At 46.0% G+C, this 19982-nt stretch overlaps 1 protein-coding gene across 3 annotated transcripts in view; it reads right to left on the reverse strand.

The window, feature by feature from the left end:
* CCDC12 (coiled-coil domain containing 12) overlaps window positions 1-16782 on the reverse strand; it is an 82333-nt gene extending 65551 nt beyond the window's left edge. Inside the window, exon 1 of one of the 3 annotated variants that reach the window (XM_074943457.1) lies at window positions 5136-5159. In XM_074943457.1, the coding sequence (XP_074799558.1) occupies window positions 5136-5144 (9 nt within the window). In that variant the 5' untranslated portion in view covers window positions 5145-5159. Of the gene's footprint in view, window positions 1-5135; window positions 5160-16569 lie in introns of those variants that run through there. The other 2 variants (XM_074943455.1, XM_074943454.1) reach the window with 2 other exon arrangements.
* Between the last annotated feature and the right edge of the window lie 3200 nt (window positions 16783-19982).

A 19982-nucleotide genomic window follows, 5' to 3' on the forward strand; every position in this document is an offset into this window, starting at 1 on the left:
CAATTCAAGTGAGTCAACTTCAGGCCATTAAGAGCAAGAGCTCAATACCACGTTGATGCTGCCCCCAAATTCATTGCTCACTTCCTTCAAAAACAATAGATGGTAGCTCAAATTCCAGTGGAAAAAAGGTGCCCTGATTCTCCCATTGTGAGCTATTTAAACAAACTGAACAAAAATTTCTGATGGGCCGGAAGAAGGTGACATCGGAAGTTTCATTTGAAGCAAAGGGGTAGAGGATGTGTACCACAGGAGAGCTGTCACGCTCTCTTCCCCTCCAACCCCCCATGTATATAGTATTAGTATCATAACTTGTCTGCCTTTGCACCACCGTCTGGAGCTTGTATCCATTCACTGCGTGCATACAACCAGCTACAGATGAAAAGATGCCTGTCAGTCATCTATTTCCATGGAGCCCACTCAAAAGCTCCAGCAGAAAGAAGAGTCAGACTGCACAGCTGGGACCACTGAGCGGCAGATTAAAGGAGCCACGGGTTTAGCACAGCACAGTTTGTGTTGAAAAGGAGCAGTTAATCTTTTTTATGGATACAAATAGAAAAAAGGAAAAAGTAAAAACTCTGCCCATTACCATGGCAATGCAAAAATAAGTCAAGATAATGAGCATCATGAAAATCAGATCCCATAAACTTATTGCCAGTTTCTCGTGTGAAAATTAATCCTCATTTACAACATAAATATGGGATCTCACCGGGTTTTATTATATTACAATGTTTTTATACTGGGGAAGGGGAAGATGTCCACGTGAGTTTGCAGCAGTTTTCAAAGATTTGCCTCTAAATGCCAGTGTGTTAGATTGCTTTGCTGCTTTTATGCAAAAATGGAAAGCAGCATCTTACGGAAATTGCAAAAAAGCAACAACACAGAAAAAGAGCTAGTCATGTTTAGTTTGCAATGAGCATCTATTTGTACCAGCCAAGTTCTGTTAAATACTCACCTCAACCAACAACAAAGCTGCTTTAAAAATTAAAAAGCAAAGAGCGTGAAAACACCTAGATAACAAGAAATAGGAATGAAATGTGGTCACGTGCTGCCATACATAAGGAAGGAGACAGCCACCTTGGAGAGGTATGGACTTGTAGTCTAAACGTAGAACTAGGAGCCAGGGACTTCTGAGTTTGACATTCACTTGTCATGTGACCACAGGCAGGTGACAACCTCTCAGCTTCAGTTTGCTCATCAGTAGGAAATGAGGATGTGAACCAGCCTCTCTTCGGTTTTCCTATGCTCTACACCAGTGGTTCTCAACCAGGGGTATGCATACCTCTGGGGTTATGCAGAGGTCTTCCAGGGGGTACATCAACTCATCTAGATATTTACCTAGTTTACAACACTGTTACATAAAAAAGCACTAGCAAAGTCAGCACAAGCTAAAAATTTCATACAATGACTTGTTTATACTGCTCTATATACTATACACTGAAATGTAAGTGCAATATTTATATTCCAATTGATTTATTTTATAATTACATTGTAAAAATGAGAAAATCAGCAATTTTTCAGTAACAGTGTGCAGTGACACTTTTGTATTTTTATGTCTGATTGTGTTAGCAAGTAGTTTTTAAGTGAGGTGAAACTTGGGGGTACGCAAGACAAACCAGACTCCTGAAAGGGGTGCAATAGTCTGGAAAGGTTGAGAGCCACTGCTCTACACTGCATCTGTCTCTCAAAGGAAGTGATGGAAGACCCACTGTTCCTCGGTATAGTTTGACTATGTCTTCCTAAGTGGAAAACACAACATACAAGCTAGATATGATTCAAAGACAAAGAAACAAGTACGAAAAGATCAAAACAACCACTTCTGCCTGAAATTTTACCTACTTTTGTTAAAGTAACACCCCAGACTATTGTAAATTGACAGACCACTGGAAAATATCCCCCATTTATTTACTTTGTGCATTTAGGAGCACCGTGTCCAGTCATTTTCACTGTTTCCCCTGTATAGTCTTTTTCCCCGTTTGTGTGGGTCTTTCATACAGCAATGGCAGAGAGTAACTCATTTTAGAAAATGGAAGAAAAAAATTAAAAACCATAAAGACTGGCAGGGGAAAAAGGACAAGTGTAGAACCTAAGACTAGTTTTAACTTTGTTTTAAACTGATCTTACAAGTTAACAGCACCCTTCAAAACAGATTACTACTTTTGTGCTCATCATTTGTGCTGCACTGCACATGCCTTGTATCTGTATATTCGTATGGAGAGTTTGATCTCTGCACTCAAAGCTTTTTCTCTCTATTCCAACCCTCCTGTCCTCCAAATCTTTTAGAAGGAACCAACAAATAGTAAGCAGATGCAAATACTCAGTAATTCACCACACAGTGAGGCCTCACAATTTTCCACACTTGATTTTAATGCTCAAATTTTGTTGTTAAAGAAACATCCTCCCGCTCTCATGTACTCTGAATTAACAATACAGTAGCAGCTTCCTCCCCTAGCAAGAGCAAGCCACAGACTTTATCACACCAGCAGTGGCCAATGAACATTTCCTCCCCCATTTCAAAATCTAAAGGTTACACACACAATTATTTCCACATTAGAGATTAAGAAGCAAACCCCAGGTGACAAAGCAGTGTTTAAGGCAACTGCACTGTTCGAAAATATATTGCTAACAACATTACTAAGTAACTGGTTGTGTGAAAAGGGCTCAGCTCGCAAGAAAGGCAAAACAGCTCAGTTGATTCTTTTATATGGATAATTCACAGACCCACAGCTTCACTACAGCACTAGCAGCGAGGAAAGAGCTAAAGAATACTTTGCTATGTATTGTAATTACAATCAAAATGCCTCCTGTCATAAAAATAAAGGGAAGGGTAACCACCTGTCTGTATACAGTGCTATAAAATCCCTCCTGGCCAGAGGCAAAACCTGTAAAGGATTAAGAAGCTAAGATAACCTCGCTGGCACCTGACCAAAATGACCAATGAGGAGACAAGATACTTTCATATGCGGGGCGGGGGGGGGGGGGGGGAAGAGGAGGAGGAAGGAAGGGAGAAACAAAGGGTTCGTAGGTCTGTGTGATGCTTTTGTCAGGAACAGATCAGGAATGCAGTCTCAGAACTTCTGTTAGCAAGTAATCTAGCTAGAAATGCGTTAGATTTCCATCTGTTTAATGGCTGGTAAAATAAGCTGTGCTGAATGGAATATATATTCCTGTTTTTGTGTCTTTTTGTAACTTAAGGTTTTGCCTAGAGGGATTCTCTATGTTTTGAATCTGATTACCCTGTAAGGTATTTACGGTTCTGATTTTACAGAGGTGATTCTTTTACCTTTTCTTTAAATAAAATTCTTCTTTTAAGAACCTGATTGCTTTTTCATTGTTCTTAAGATCCAAGGGTTTGGGTCTGTGTTCACCTGTACAAACTGGTGAGGATTTTTATCAAGCCTTCCCCAGGAAAGGGGGTGTAGGGCTTGGGGCTATATTTTGGGGGAAGACGTCTCCAAGTGGGCTCTTTCCCTGTTCTTTGTTAACACGTTTGGTGGTGGCAGCATAGGGTTCAAGGACAAGGCAAAGTTTGTACCTTGGGGAAGTTTTAACCTAAGCTGGTAAAAATAAGCTTAGGGGGTCTTTCATGCAGGTCCCCACATCTATACCCTAGAGTTCAGAGTGGGGAAGGAAACTTGACATCTCCCTACAGTGAAACTAACTATTTGGGCCACACATTGACACATCTGTGGTATCCAACAGCAACTAAGAAAAACTAGGTTTTCCCCATTTTACATGCTCGGTTTTCAAAACAGTCTATGGTAAATGGATTCCAAAATCTCTGCTTAAAATACATTGAGGCATCAGCAATTCTAATGAATGCACGCTCCAGTGTACACGGTGTTTTCATCTACTTACGGATGTACCCCAGTACACGCCCATAAAGTAGCCCTTTGAAGAATCCGTATCACATGACATTTTTCTGGTTTTGAAACCCTATACATTTCCTACAGAGAAAGCGCTCAAATACTCCAGTGACCGGCAGAAGGTCAGAACCCTAAAGTAGACAGATGCAGATGTACAAATAAGGTCTTTTCTCAAGAGCCAATCTCTTAGACACCATCCTTGCGACCATGGATTTCACCTCCCTATACACCAACAAGCATTGCCTGCCTCAGATATTTACAAGATAATGGGCAACCCTCAGCTATACTCCCCAAACATATCAAACTCATCCATTTCATCCTCACCACAACAATTTTACATTCAACAAACACTTTGTCCAAACCATGACAATAGCGGTGGGTACTACAATGGCTCCCCAGTATGCCAACCTCTTCATGGGTCACCTTGAAGAAGAATTTCTGGATAAATGCACCACAAAACCCATGCAATACCTGAGATACATCGATTATATTTTCATGCTCTGGATAGATGACCTTAACTCCCTCATAGATTTCCACCCAACTTCAGAAACCATCACTCATCCATTAAACTCACTCTAGAACACTCCCACACTAGCATCAACTTCCTGGACACCACAATCAGCTTTAACTATGGAACCCTACAGACAAATATAAACAAGAAACGCACAGACCACCACACCTATCTGGACAGATCCAATAACCACCCAAAACACATCAAGACATTTGTTATCTACAGCCAGGCACTCAGATACCACAAACTATGCTCGGAGTAAGAAGTCCAGGATATATACACCTTAACATACTTAAAACTGCCTTTACCAAACAAGGATACTTCACCAGAGAAGTAGACTGCATCACGAAACAAGCCATCCAAACACCCTGAGAGAACCTGCTTCAATACAGAAATAAAACCACCTCCGAACGCACACCCCTAGTTGTCACGTACCGCTCCACACTGGAATCTATACGGATTATCATTAAATAACTGCAATCCATACTTAATGGGGACCACATCCTGAAAGAAATCTTTCCTGAACCCCCTCTTCCGGCCTTCAAACAATCCCCAACCTCTCCAAGCTCATTGTTAGAAGCAAGCTCCACACAGATCAGGACATACCAACTCAAAACAGCACCAGACTCTGCCAGAACAACAGATGCAAAACCTGTAGACATATCTCCACTGCTACGATGACCAACACCCCGCACAACACACCTTTCAATATCCATGGGCCCTACACATGCCTATTACAACATGTAATGTACCTCACTCACCTTCTTCATTCACCACCTGAAGAGAGGCTTTCACGGGATTGGCTTTGCCATCAAAAGTAAGATCGCCAGTCAGCTTTTGGAGCTTCCTGTGGGGATCAAGGAGCATCTCATGACACTTCGGCTCAAGCTCAGCAACAACCAATATGCCACAGTCATCAGTGTATACGCCCCAACACTTGATGATGAGGAAGACAACAAGGAGCAGTTTTATAGTGCTCTCGATGCAGTCTTCACAGCCGCACCTAAAGCAGACAAATTCATCCTCCTGGGAGATTTCAATGCCAGAATCAGATGGGACTCCCAACTCTGGAGCAGCACAATAGGCAAAGAAGGGGTGGGAAATGTAAGCCCCAATGGTATTCTCCTCCTCAGCAAATGTGTGGAGCATGACCTGCTCATCACAAATACCATCGTTAGGCAGAGTAACAAATTTAAGACCACCTAGAAACAGCCTCAGTCCAAACACCGGCACCTCCTTGACTATGTTATAGTCAGAGCCTGAGATTTGACTCCATATAAGATGAGCCATGAGAGGTACAGATCACTGTTGGACAGACCATCGATTAGTAAGATCACTCATGTACCTGCAGCTCGCTCCACCACACCACAAACACCCAAAGACTAAGCAAAAGCAGTAGAACGTCAAAGCACTTCAAGACCAAGCTAGCTGCGAGACGTTCCAGCAACAGCTATCTGAGAAACTCTAACTTGCCTGATAACATCAGTGACATTCAAGAGCTTAAAAAATACCATTCACAGTGCATGTGCTGAAACTATAGAATATTCCACTTATCAGCACCACGACTGGTTTAACGAAAACAACAAGGAAATCCTAGTATTAATTCAACAGAAAAGAACTGCATTCTGTAACTGGCAAAATGATTCCTCTAACCAACGATAACATGAGGCCTACCACTTGCTCAAAGTCAAAGTCCAAAGGAGGTTATGTGACATCAAAAATAAGTGGTGGCAAGAGAAGGCCTCTGTGATCCAGGGTTTCGTAGATCAGGATGACATGAGAAGCTTCTTTCAAGCAACAAAAGCTACGTATGGGCCAAGCTCCAAAGGCCCAACCACCTTAAGTTCCCAGGATGGCTCCACCCTCCTCAAGAACAATGCGGCCACTAAACAATGCTGGAAGGAGCGCTTTGAGAGCCTACTAAACTGCGAATCCACGGTCTCTAAAGACACCATCAAGTCTATTCCACAAGGCTCTGCAATGGAACCCCTTGCTGATCCCCCCCATCTTCTCAGGAAGTCTGAGTGTGCTATCACCCAGACAAAAAAAACCCACAAGACATCAGGCCCAGACAGCTGAGGTTTTTAAAGCCAGTGAAACAATGCTCCAGCACAAACTTTGCCAACTCCTTGACAAAATCTTGACCTGTGAAGAAATTCCACCTGACTTTAAGAAGGCCAACATTGTTATAATATTTAAGAAAGGGGACAAATCTTTGTGCGGGAACTACCGAGGTATTGCCCTCCTCTCCATCACAGGGAAGACCCTTGCCCAGATCCTACTAAACCGCCTCCTCCCCCTTGCCGAGGAACTCCTCCCTGAATCACATTGTGGATTCAGGCCATCCCGAGGCACAACTGACATGATCTTCGTGGCACGACAGATTCAGGAGAAGTGCAGACAGCAACACCAGGAACTGTTCATAGCATTCATCGATCTAACCAAGGCCTTTGACTATCAATCGTGATGCCCTATGGAAGGCGCTGTGCAGGTTTGGCTGGCCACAAATATTCATTTCCATCATCAGATTACTCCATGATGGGATGACTGCCACCATGCTGTGTAACGGCTCAGAGACCGAACCATTCATCATTCACATTGGTGTCAAGCAGGGCTGTGTCATTGCTCCAACACTCTTCTCCACTTACCTTGCCGTGATCCTAACTCTCATCCATGACCACATTCCTGATGGAATCAGGACTGAGTATCGTATGGATGATCAACTCCTCAATCTTCGACGTCTCCAAACAAAATCTAAGATCACGAGAATTGGCATCACTGACTTCAGTATGAAGATGACAGCGTCATTCTCGCACACACACAGAGGCCAACATGCAAAGTACCCTAAACCTTTTTGCAGATGCCTATCACAGCCTGGGTCACTCTCTCAACATCGGGAAAACCAAGGTATTCTATCAGCCCTCACCTGCACAAACTACTCTTCACACTCTACAAACCACCATCAGTGGAGAACCCCTGGAAAACGTGGACCATTTTCCTTACCTTGGCAGCCACCTCTCCCAAACAGTCAGCATTAATACAGAAGTTGAATACAGGATCCGCTGTGCCAGCACGTCCTTTGGAAGACTACTCAAACAAATCTTCAATGACAGGGGTCTGCAAACTGGCACCAAGATCTTGGTTTACAAGGCAGTTGTCATCCCCACCTTTCTCTCTGAGTGAGAGACCTGGGTAACCTAGCGACAACATCTCAAGCGGCTGGAGTGGTTCCAGCAGCGCTGCCTCAGGAGGATTCTCAGGATCAGCTGGGAAGACCGACGCAGTAACATCAGGGTTCTCTCTGCAGCCGTCAGCAGCAGTATAGAAGCAAAGGCCATGAAACGCCAACTCCACTGAGCTGGACGCTTTGTACGTATGCCTGACGCTCGCCTCCCAAAGCAAGTACTCTTCTCTCAGTTAAATCAGGGAAGGAGGGCAGCAGAAGCATTTCAAAGACATACTGAAAGTACATCTTAAAAAGTGAGGCATCAATGCAACAAACTGGGAGAACACGGTGGCGTCACACCATACACCAAGCCACAGCTCACTTTGAGGAGAACAGATGTGCTCATGAGCCAGAGAACATAAGAACGGTCATACTGGGTCAGACCAAAGGTCTATCAAGCCCAGTATCCTGTCCTCTGACAGTGGCCAATGCCAGGTGCCCCAAAGGAAATGGACAGGTTATCATCAAGTGATCCGTACCCTGTCACCCAATCCCAGCTTCTGGCAAACAGAGGCTAGGGACAAAGGAGGAAAGAAAAGACACAAAAGTCCAGCCAGCAACTCTGTCTCCTCCAAGATTACATCTGTCACTTCTGTGGGAAAATTTGCAGGGCACGAATTGGGCTCCTCAACCACTTAAAAAGCCACCAATGAACCCCCTTGGCAGACATCATCCTCGCATCGAGGGATAACCAAAGATGAGACCTCACCCAGTGCACTAAATGCCCCAGTAACAACTATGTCAATGAAACTAGACAATCGCTACACCCTTGAATAAACTCTCACAGAAAAATGATAAAAGACAAAACCACCCAGTCACCTGTGGGTGAACACTTTTCACAAAATGATCACTCTATAGCTGACCACTCAGTCCTTGTTCTCCAAGGAAACCAGCACAATGCCTTCAAAACACGAGCCTGGGAGCTTAAATTCTTAACTCAGTTAGACATTAAAAATCATGGACTAATAGAGACACTGGATTTACATCTTATTACAACAATCTGTAACCCACTAGCGATCACCCCCCAAACTGCCTTTTTCCCCCCTCCCACCCTTCCTTTCCCCCTATGATTGGACGGGAGTTAACAGGCCACTTCACCTTGAATGGTCCCTTGAAATGTGTTAACTACTTGCGCTAAACAATCTGTTCCACCTTGTATTTAGCTCTGACATATTCCATTTCCCAGGCCTCAAGAAGAGCTTTGTGTTTGTCTCTCTCATCAATAGAATTTGGTCCATTTAAAGATATTACTTCACCCACCTTGTCTCTCTAATATCCCGGGACCAAAATGGTTATAACATCACTACATACAAACTCAAACATTTGCAACAGAAAAAGATAAAGCTAACAGTCTGTAATGTCAACTAGCTTAATGGAAAATTGTGGTAAGTGGGAATAAGATTCTCTATGTACTAAGGGTGGAATTTTTAAGTGCTTACATGATTTAGATTTACAAGTCCCATTGACATTCAACAGAGCTTGTGCTCTTAAGTCACTTAGGAAGTCCAACCCTAAATGTTTTGATGTTGATTAAATGCAAGTGTGCCCATTTAATACCAGTGGCCAATTTCTGATTTGGGGTTAATTGTTAAACAGTTTTCCCTGCTCCAAACAGCCCTTTGGACCCAATCCTGCGCTTCTTATGTAGGCAAAGCTCGCCAGTAATTTCAATTAGGAACTGCAGTGCTGGGATCTAAGAGTCAACTGAGGCCTGTAGTACAAGTGGGTTTTCAATTTTCCACGAGGAATGATACAGCTACCCTCCATCTTATTTTCATTTACTGTAAATGAATGATGTTGAGGCTTATGCTTTACTGCCCCAATCCTGCAAACACTTACATGAGAGTAGTCCCATTGACAATGAGACTGCTGAAGTGCATGAAGTTAGGTATGTGTTTAAATGTTGGAAGGACCGGAGCCTAAGCAAGCTAGGAGTCATGAGAAGTCAGGTAATCACGTGCCTAAAAGCTTTAAATAAATCTAAGAGACCACATTCTCTAACTGTGTTCCAAGATTTATAATCAGATAGTGATGCTGTACTTGGTAGCTAAGTGATGGGCACTAAAAACAACCAGGCATGTAGTATTAAGCTTTAAAATGAGCCTAACTTAATTCTTTAGCAATAATAGCCTTTAACAATGGGTGAAAAGCAGCATTCTGTTTAATTATTTGATTTTCAGCTATTTAATGGAAAAAAGATAGGTCATGTGAAAGAAGCAGATAATAAGTGGGCTGGACTACATGGTACGATAAGAAAAACGTTACTATGTTAATTAGAATTAACATTAGAAGATTTAAGCAAGTTGAGAACATTATGATGCAACTACAGTACAAATGCAGCTGCTGCTTCTAGTACTTATTATGCGGTTTTACACTTTTGTATAAAACGCATGCAGTGTCAGATTCTTCTGCCCCACTGCTGTGCCGAATGACTAAGTGATAAACTGCTCCCCAAGCATTCTCTCTTATGCTCTCCAAGCATTCTCTCTTATGCTCTCCATTTGGGAGAGGCTTGCTCTTATAGATATAATATGACGCACACTCAGTTACTTAGAACAACCACCCCCGTTTTTCCCCAAAAGCTGGAAGCACTTCTCACTCTGTTTCAAAATTAAAATTCTTAAAAGTTAAAAAGACTGATCGACATCATCATGTGAGTGTTAACCAAGGCTGGCATCAGAAAACCCGGTGCTGCTTTCCTCTTAATTGGACGTGGCACCAAAAACATCAGCTAAGTGCCAATTATATAACCAACCTCTATCAAAGATATTTAAATATCCTAAGCCTGCAGAAAATGTGCAAGGCCATATTAAACATCAAGACACTGTCTGGCACATTTCCTCTTCTAGAAAGAAACAAAAAGAGGGGAAGTTTATTCTTCAGAAAGCATTGCTCCCATGTTGTCCCTTCATATGGATTTCTGTTGGATACTAGATAAAAGGCTATTTGAACTTTTGTCAGTTTTACACCTTCCCCAGTTACTCACAAATACATCAGCTTTTAGGAAAATGGTGTGGCACAATCAGGTGCTGGTCCATGACCGGGGCTCCCTTAGGTACCAGCACAACACAAATAATCATACAGGGTTAAAAGCACCTTCCATACATGCTAGTCACTTAGCTTGAAGTGATCTTCCAACCCAGCTAGGGAAACCCCTTTTGCCTAGGAGCCCAAGGCAAGACGTAGCACCATCTGAGTAAATAAGAGGGTCAGGTTTCCTGCCCATTGGATGAGAACAGGGGAGGATGGGTGCAGGATCTGAACAACAGCAAACTGAGCTGTCAGTTAGAGGTGAGGGTGACCAGGAGGGCTGAGTGGCAGTGAACCAAAGAATTTAGTGGTAAGGGGAGTAGGGGCTGAGCAGAGCAGAACTACTGAGCTGCTAGTCAGAGGGGTGACGAATGGGCCTCGTTGGTGCCAACTACATACAATGCTTTGGGAGAAGGTGATAGCATCCTGGAAAGAACCTCTGCTGGGCCTCAGCTTGAATGTGTTTTTTAGTGCACTGATCAGTGGTCTATGGTGAGTGGAGAACCAAGAGATGTGGTTTAGGCTTTTTAGTTACACTCAGGTAGTTCAAAGGCAAGCAAATGTTTAATATTCCAGCCAAGCTGAAATAGGCTACATAGCAACTTCTAGAGCCATGTAAGTTTAGCAGCAGAAGCTTTGGCCAGGCAGACTTTGATTTGATTTTAAGAGGGAGAATAAAGCTTGCACGCTAAAGGTCACAGTCGGAAAGTGGCTATCATTTTCATGTCAGAAAGATAAAATCTTGTGTACTTTGCAGAAAGCATGAAAATCTTGGTCATCAGGACACTCTGCTTGTAAGTGGGTGTAAGACCATTAGAATTGGGTTCCTAAACATACACAACCACTCTGCTGCTCATGTGAAATGCATGGAAGCAGGAAACGCATCACTTTGTCCCCAAAAAGCTCCCATTACCGATTGCTCCATGAGAAGATCTTAAACTTGCCGAGCTTGTTGAACACCGGTTATAGAGCAGTTAAACATGACTTCAGTTTGAGATTTTGAAATACATTGCAACTTGCAAGCCAAAGATGGCCTTACTCTTGGAGCAAGCTATATTTAACATCCACAGGGAAATGCTTTACAAAGACAAATACAGGGTCTTAAAAAAGTTTCTCAGAAATACAATCAGAAAGCTAGGTTTTATTACCATACTTGCTGTTGGATCCACTGACAGGTCTGTAGCTGAACCAAGAGTCTGCATACATCAGTTTTGTGTAGGATGGAAACCTTGTACTATCTTTGTGATAGAGTACACTTGGAATCTGGGACAGCTGATGGTATCACACAGGGAATAACATCAGCTTTGGCAGTGGCACAAATTGAGTAAGAAGAGCTCAAACCAAAATTCAGATTGCATAGCAATGACTATGGGCTTTTCAAATGTTGTACAGGCCAAGTTCAGATAAGGTAATCACGGTGTGCATTGCACCAATCACGTCTCTATTGTGTATCTCAACAAATGTTATCCCTTTCTTTAAGAGGGAGTTTGTTTTGGAATATGAACAGGAGTACTTGTGGCACCTTAGAGACTAACAAATTTATTTGAGCATAAGCTTTCGTGGGCCACAGCCCACTTCATCGGATGCACAGAATGGAACATATAGTAAGAAGATAGATATATACACATATAGAGAACGTGAATATGTTTTCCAATTTTGCTATTTAAAGTGGCAAATAACAATAAGTGTTTCAAGCTCTGGCTGATGACTTTGATGCTCCTATGAGCTACTTCAGAAACATCCACCATTTACACTCAAAAAGAAAAGGAGTACTTGTGGCACCTTAGAGACTAACCAATTTAAATTTAAATAAGCTTTCGTGAGCTCATGCTCAAATAAATTGGTTAGCCTCTAAGGTGCCACAAGTACTCCTTTTCTTTTTGCCAATACAGACTAACACGGCTGTTACTCTGAAACCTGTCATTTACACTCAGTTGGTCAAGCCCCAATAATGAAGACAGTGATAAGTCATCATTTGGTTCACACCTATTATAAACATACTGCAGAAACTAAGTCAAGCACTGATACAACCCAACTTACAGGAATTCTTAAGGACACCAACACAGGCAAATTTAAGAGCACACCTTTATTTGATCTCTTGTTGAGGTGTAGCACTATGATTAAGTGGCATCCAACAGGAACTCAAAAAATTATCTGCCGCACATTGCATTTGTTTACCTAATTTTGAAAACTACCCAAATGAAGAAACAAAGTAAGCCACACATTACACTTACCCAGCATGAAGCAACGGTTTCCTACCCAGAAAGAGGTCAACACATTTATTTTGCATGTTCCTGAGCAGCACAACAATGGAAGCTTTCACTCTTTAGTTTGCTTGAGAAAAGGATTTACATCATGATGTCTAAGCCAGCAACTGAATGAAAAAGTGGGCCACGTTCACGCCTGGCGTACAATATCAAAGGCACTACAGATGTGTAGTGTAATACAGGTTTTCCAAGAAAAGCCCAAATTCTTAACTGCATGGATTTCTTCTGAATTTCCAAAGACTCTAACCAGCCTGAAGTGACTCGATACCCCTGAGGAAACAGAGTGGAAGTCTCAGAATTAGCCTCTTTCTCACTAGGTGGACACTACAGTTGTAGCTGACAACTCCTAGAGCAGGGGTGCCCAACCTGTGGCTTCGGAGCCACATGCGGTTCTTCAGAGGTTAATATGCGGCTCCTTACCGAGGCACTGATTCCAGGGCTGGAGCAATAGATGATAACTTGCCAATTTGCTGGGGGGTGCTCACTGCTCAACCCCCTGCTCTGCCCCCACTCCACCCCCTCCCCCAAGGCCCTTGCCCCTTCTCCTAAGCCTTGCATGCCCTCGCTCCTCCCCTCTCTCCCCATAGCCTCCTGCGCAGGTGAAATAGCTGATTGTGGTGGGCGTGGGGAGGATGGAGTAGGCACTGATTGGAAGGGGCTGCCGGCAGGCAGAGGCACTGGGGAGCAGATGGGGGGCTGCTGACGTATTACTGTGGCTCTTTGGCAATGTACATTTCAAATTCTGGTTCCTTCTCAGGCTCAGGTTGGCCAGCCCTGTCCAAGAGACGTGACAAGACTCCCATAGTGTAAGCAATGTCTCCCACTAACAAAGGAATGCCCGAGCCTCATCTGTCTTCCAAAAAGCAAAGAGACAAAAGAACAGGGCAACACATGGTACCATGTACAGGAAGGGGATTTAATAGATGGAAGGAAAATATATATCAACTTTTTTGAAAGTACCCTAGAAAAAGTACAAAGGCTCTGTGCTACCTGGTTCCTTATCTTGTGTGCCAGTCCAAATAGGACACAAACTAGAGTCGTATGTTCTGCAACCCCCATTAAAGACCAAGGATAATAAAAGAAGTGGAACTAATAGTTTTCAAGAAGCCGCAGCTAAACAAACTCTGTATGTGTCTTCAAAATGACTATAAAACTGTCCTGATGAGACTAACAATTGCAACCCTCCTTCCAACAATCTTCCAGTTCCACCTTTGAGGGAGAAAAGAGAATGCCCTGACCAAAACTGACTTAAGTCATTTTGTAAGGTCATCCTGAATTTACCTGCCAAGCTACTTATACAAACCCCACCACCTTAGTACCTAAACATCAGTCCAGAGTGATTCAGCAAGCAGTGATTGCAAAGCCACTTTTAACTATCCCAGAAATAATTTCAGCCTAGAAAAACACCACATTATTAATTATTATTATTAATACAGTAAAAAAGGCCTAGAAGGTGCAGTCATGGACCAGAACCCCATTGTGCTAGGTACTGTACAAAGAGGCAGTTCCTATTCCAAAGGGCACACAATCTAAGGTTCCAGGTATGTTGACTATATATTATTTTCTGTTGTGTTTTGCACTGCCCTGTAATGTTCCTGCTACTGATTTTAGGCTGATTTTTGTAGCTGAGACCCGTTATCCATTTGGTACAGATCATCTACTGTACAGCAATAAGTACACTTACAGCACTGTACAGTCACATCACAATGAGACAATATCATATCTCAGCATCATGTAGTAAATGGTTTTTCCCTGAAGGACAAAATCCACGAGGTGGTAACTCGGTCTACTTTACACACAGAGTTCAGGCACTGTAATGACGATCAAGCCATCTGAGTCATTCATTGCCTTCTCCCCAGTGATTGTTGAGTAACTTCTCACCTCTCCACAGGACTCATGCCCATCTTTCCTCCTTCTTCAAGGGACTCTTTCCCCGCTCACCCAACCCAACCCCTTCTTTCACTTACTGTCCTCATGCTAGGTGTTTCCACACAGCTGATCTGGGGCTAGTATTCTATCATTTATCATTGCAAATTTACCATCACAAAACACAAAGTTAGGAAACCAAGGTGACAGGCAATGAACAAAGGACTGAGAGCCATGAAACTCCCAAGTCATAATCATGGGACTGACATGTGCATGGTCTGAGTAAATCACAGACCCCGTGTCTCAGTTTCCCCATAAGTATCATGCAGGTAACACCCTTCTGATAGATTGTTTGGGGGATTAATTAAGATTTGTAAACCTCTCCCCCCACCCCGATAAATCAGAAACTGCTTTAAAAAATAAAAAATATTTGAACATGACAGAATTAATCCCCAGTTTGTACTTAACTCTGACCACCGATTCCCATCTGTGCACTTCATATTGGGGCTTATTTATTATTTTAACACCACCCAAAACTAAATGAGCTAAGTGCCATTCAATACAGACAGCAGACACGATCCCGTGGATCTTACAAGCTAAAACAGACACAAGGCAAACAAGGTGGATGACAAGACAACAGCCAAGAGCAGGAATGGAATTGTACATCAGCAAGGTTACATGGTTATTCAGCAAAGGCGAATATACAGCACATGGAGCAAAGATAACAATGAATTAATAAGTAGCAGAGATGGGCTCTGGTTCTGCAATTGGACCCACACAGGGGATCCCCTGCAACCCTTACAGAGCTTTTATGAAGTCAGTAGGAACCCTACACAGATGGAGGCGACTGCCCACAGATATCCAATTACGGATCAGGGGCTCAATCAGCAGGTTACTGGTTAGCTATATACCACAGGCAGGTCCATTGGGGCGCACGCCCTTCCTGCCACTCTTGAAAGGTTCCCCCAGACATCCCCCAGTCTTGTCCCAACTCCCATGCACACCTCCCTACTACCCTGCTCCTCTGTAGCCCCCCTCCAATTCCTCAGTGCCCCCCACTGTCCTTGTGCCCCACGCAAATACTGAGCGCACCTGTCTCCCTCAGCTCCTCTCACCCTGGTTGGACTCAGCTGCCCTTGCTCCCCCAGCCCCAGGAACCCCTTCAACTCCCCCCCCCACTGGGTACACTCACACCCACGAGACACCCCCCATTCCCCCAACACCAGCAGCTCTCAGACCTCCCCACACAACCCACCCCTTGGTGCACCCCAATCCTGTAACACCCACAGCTCCCCTCTCGCCCCCGCTCCCATCCCCCTCCCCAGCTCCTCCAGCCATCCCCCCCGCTCCCATCCCCCTCCCCAGCTCCTCCAACCATCCCCCCCGCTCCCATCCCCCTCCCCAGCTCCTCCAGCCATCCCCCCGCTCCCAATCCCCCTCCCCAGCTCCTCCAGCCATCCCCCCGCTCCCAATCCCCCTCCCCCACAGGACCCCCCCAGCTCCTCCAGCCATCCCCCCCGCTCCCATCCCCCTCCCCAGCTCCTCCAACCATCCCCCCCGCTCCCAATCCCCCTCCCCAGCTCCTCCAGCCATCCCCCCCGCTCCCAATCCCCCTCCCCAGCTCCTCCAGCCATCCCCCCCGCTCCCAATCCCCCTCCCCCACAGGACCCCCCCAGCTCCTCCAGCCATCCCCCCCGCTCCCAATCCCCCTCCCCCACAGGGCCCCCCCAGCTCCTCCAGCCATCCCCCCGCCCCCCCTCCCCCACAGGGCCCCCACACTCCCACCCCGGGGTCCGGCCGGGTCACCTTGTGCGCCGCTGTCCGGCTCCGCAAGGCCTTGAGCCGCTCCCTCCGCCGCAGCGCCGCCTCCTGCAGCCGCCCCACGCCGGAGCCGGCAGCAGGAGCCGAGCCAGGGTCGGGGCCGGGACCTGAGGTGGCAACGGGGGCCGCCATTTTCCCCAACGCCCGGCAGACACCGCGCGGGGGACAGGCCCGGCCAATCGAGCGGCCTCCGCGGGGCCAGGGGGAGCCCCGAGCGCATCGATCGGAGCCTGAGCGCTTCGGGCGGGAGCCAGGGTGGGGGCGGGGATCCGGGGCGGGGGGCAGGAGGAGGGAGCAGGGTGGGGGAGGGGATCCGGGGCGGGGGGCAGGAGGAGGGAGCAGGGTGGGGGAGGGGAGCAGAGGGGATGGGGCAGGAAGAGGGAGCTGATGGGGGAGGGGAGCAGAGGGGATGGGGCAGGAGGAGGGAGCAGGTGGGGGAGGGGAGCAGAGGGGATGGGGCAGGAGGAGTGAGTGGGGTGGGGGAGGGGAGCAGAGGGGATGGGGCAGGAGGAGGGAGCAGGGTGGGGGAGGGGAGCAGAGGGGATGGGGCAGGAGGAGTGAGTGGGGTGAGGGAGGGGAGCAGAGGGGATGGGGCAGGAAGAGGGAGCTGATGGGAGAGGGGAGCAGAGGGGATGGGGCAGGAGGAGGGAGCAGGGTGGGGGAGGGGAGCAGAGGGGATGGGGCAGGAAGAGGGAGCTGATGGGGGAGGGGAGCAGAAGGGATGGGGCAGGAGGAGGGATCAGGGTGGGGGAGGAGAGCAGAGGGGATGGGGCAGGAGGAGTGAGCGGGGTGGGGGAGGGGAGCAGAGGGGAGGGATAAAGGGGAGGGGAGCAGAGGGGATGGGGCAGGAGGAGGGAGCAGGGTGGGAGAGGGGAGCAGAAGGGATGGGGCAGGAGGAGGGAGCAGGGTGGGGGAGGGGAGCAGGCTGGGAGAGGGGGTAACAGGACTGAGAAGGAGGAAGGGACTAGGGGAGAGTGGGGAAGTAGAAGGGAGGGGGAGAGGAGAAGGCAGGGGAGAATCAGGGACAGGACAGCAGCAGCTGCCCTCAGGAGTAGGCCTCCCTTTCCCTGCTAGTCTCTAGGCTTGCCGGGGTTGGTAGGCTCCTGTCCCTGGCTCCCCGCATGCTACCTAGGATTCCTGTCACTGGGAAACTCCACCTGGCCCCTAGATCTCTCCATCCACAGGATGACACTCTAGCCCTAGGAATCTCTCGCCCCATCTCTCCCAAAGCAATGTGCGAACGGAGACACAAACGGGACCATGGGTTCATTTCACCCTCTCCTGGGGTGGGAGGCTGCAGCACATGGACAGCGCTAGACAGCAGGTTAGTGCAGAAAGAGGGAAGAGTCTCACGTCCAATTGAAATGACAGGTGGATTTAGGGGGGCGTGAGTATAGATGGATTTTCTAATGTATAAGAACAAGAAGAAAATAACCCTTACACGGTCCCTCTTTCAGCCCTTTATATGGCTTGAAAAAAGCTAAAAGGGCAGAATCCCAGGATTATTCTCCTTGTTTTCTTCCTGCTCATCCCACAGCCCTCTGACTGTGAACAATTTGTGTCACTCACACACCTCGTCCTGGGGCTTGACATCTACCCGAAGGGACAGCTGTCTTCAGGGATCGTGACTAGAAGTGTGGTCATGAATGTAGCTGGGTCCTAACCCACAGAGGACAGCAGAGTCCCCATGACCCTTTCAGTGCCTGGCCTCTCTGCTGAGAGTGACAATCATGGGCAAAAACAGCCAGAGGAGAATTCCACTTGTGAACGGGACCTTCCTGTTGGGTTTGTGCCAACGGAGGCAACTTCTGCACCAGCTGCTACCCTTCCCTTCCAGGGTAGCGGGTACTCCAGAGGCGTGGCAGACCAGAGCTCTGTTTCACTGACCGCTGGTATAAGGTCCCTTGGCAAGGCTGGCAGCAGAGAAGAATTGGGCTCAGTGAGTCCAGTTAGTGTTGAATATTCTAGTGGTTTCTGGGATGTGAACATTTGGGACCCATCAAATTCATTTCACCAAAAAACCCACCAGTAACTAAGTAAATATTAGTAAATAAGTGACATCTGAGAAGCGAATAAGTTATACTAACTTCATTTAGCCTTTAAGTTCAGAACTTTCCAGCAAATCTGCCAACAAACTGCAAGCTGCTTTGCTTTTTTGTTACATGTGTGGGAATCATTAACAACTCAATGCACTGAGCAAAGATCAAACAGGACCCCTCCGGGGGAAATAACCTTTCTGATGATACAGTGTGGCACAACCTTCAAACCCGGAGAGGAGCCCTTGTTCAACCGTTTATACAGTCACTACATCCGCAGTGGGTCTGTGACATTATGGAGCAAGCTACTTGCCTGCTGGTGATAAAGAACGTTTGTAAGCTTTGCATTTCTCGGGTGGCAGCTGCTGTAACTTCTTGGCTGCCAGACTGAACAGAAGCATGCTTGGCTAGGTTACAGGACAGACGCTTATGTCTGACTAAGAGAGATTCTCACATGCTTTAGAGTAACCATTTTAGGCCCTGATCCAGTGCCCATTAAATTCAATAGGAAGAAAGTATCATTATCCCCATTTTACAGATGGAGAAGCTGAGGCATGGGGTGGTTAAGTGACTAGCCCAAGGGCATACATACAGAGTCACTGTAACAGATGGATTAGAGCTCCAGGGTTCTTTGACTCACAGACCCGTAATCAGACCACTAGGAAACACCTCTTTCAAGTTAGGTGTTAGTATTTCTTTATGCACAACACAAATGTGCCTCTGTGCTTGTCAGAATTACGTTAGTGTCACGAGCTGTTTTCAAGAGAAATTCAGTCCCACAACAGACTCTGGCAGTGAACTAAACAGGAAATCCTGCTTTAAAAATAGCTAGAGACAAAATCAAAGAAGAATTAAACAGTTCAAAATGCAGTAAATTACACCATGAAAACTTTCTCGAGCCCCATGCCACAGGTATTAGGCAGGTCATTTTGGAAGGGAAAATATCACACCCAAACAACTGTTCACATGCTACATTAAAGACTACTGTTATTTTAGGGTCTCCTGAATCCACATGTTAGCTGGTTTCTGCCTAAATGTAAACAAAGCATGAGGCTATCTAGATAGATTCAGGTATGAGGGTACTGGCTGTGCACAATAGAAGGCCTTGGGAATGATACTAAGCTAGATGGGCCCATTGGTGTCTGCATTTTAAAGAATTGAAAAGCGGTTATATTAAGTAGACGTCAAGGGAAACGTATGGAAGTAGCACTGTCAGCAACAAGAACGTGCATAATGAGATATTGGACAAAGGAATCTGTAGGTTCAGTGTCAGAACGGGTGAAGGGCAGGAGCAAATGCAACTCATTAGCATATTGCTTATCTGCTTAGAGGTCTTTCAGAGACATCCAGCAGGAGAGGGGA

The sequence above is a fragment of the Natator depressus genome, chromosome 2 (assembly GCF_965152275.1).
Source record: "Natator depressus isolate rNatDep1 chromosome 2, rNatDep2.hap1, whole genome shotgun sequence".
Taxonomy (NCBI): domain Eukaryota; kingdom Metazoa; phylum Chordata; order Testudines; family Cheloniidae; genus Natator; species Natator depressus.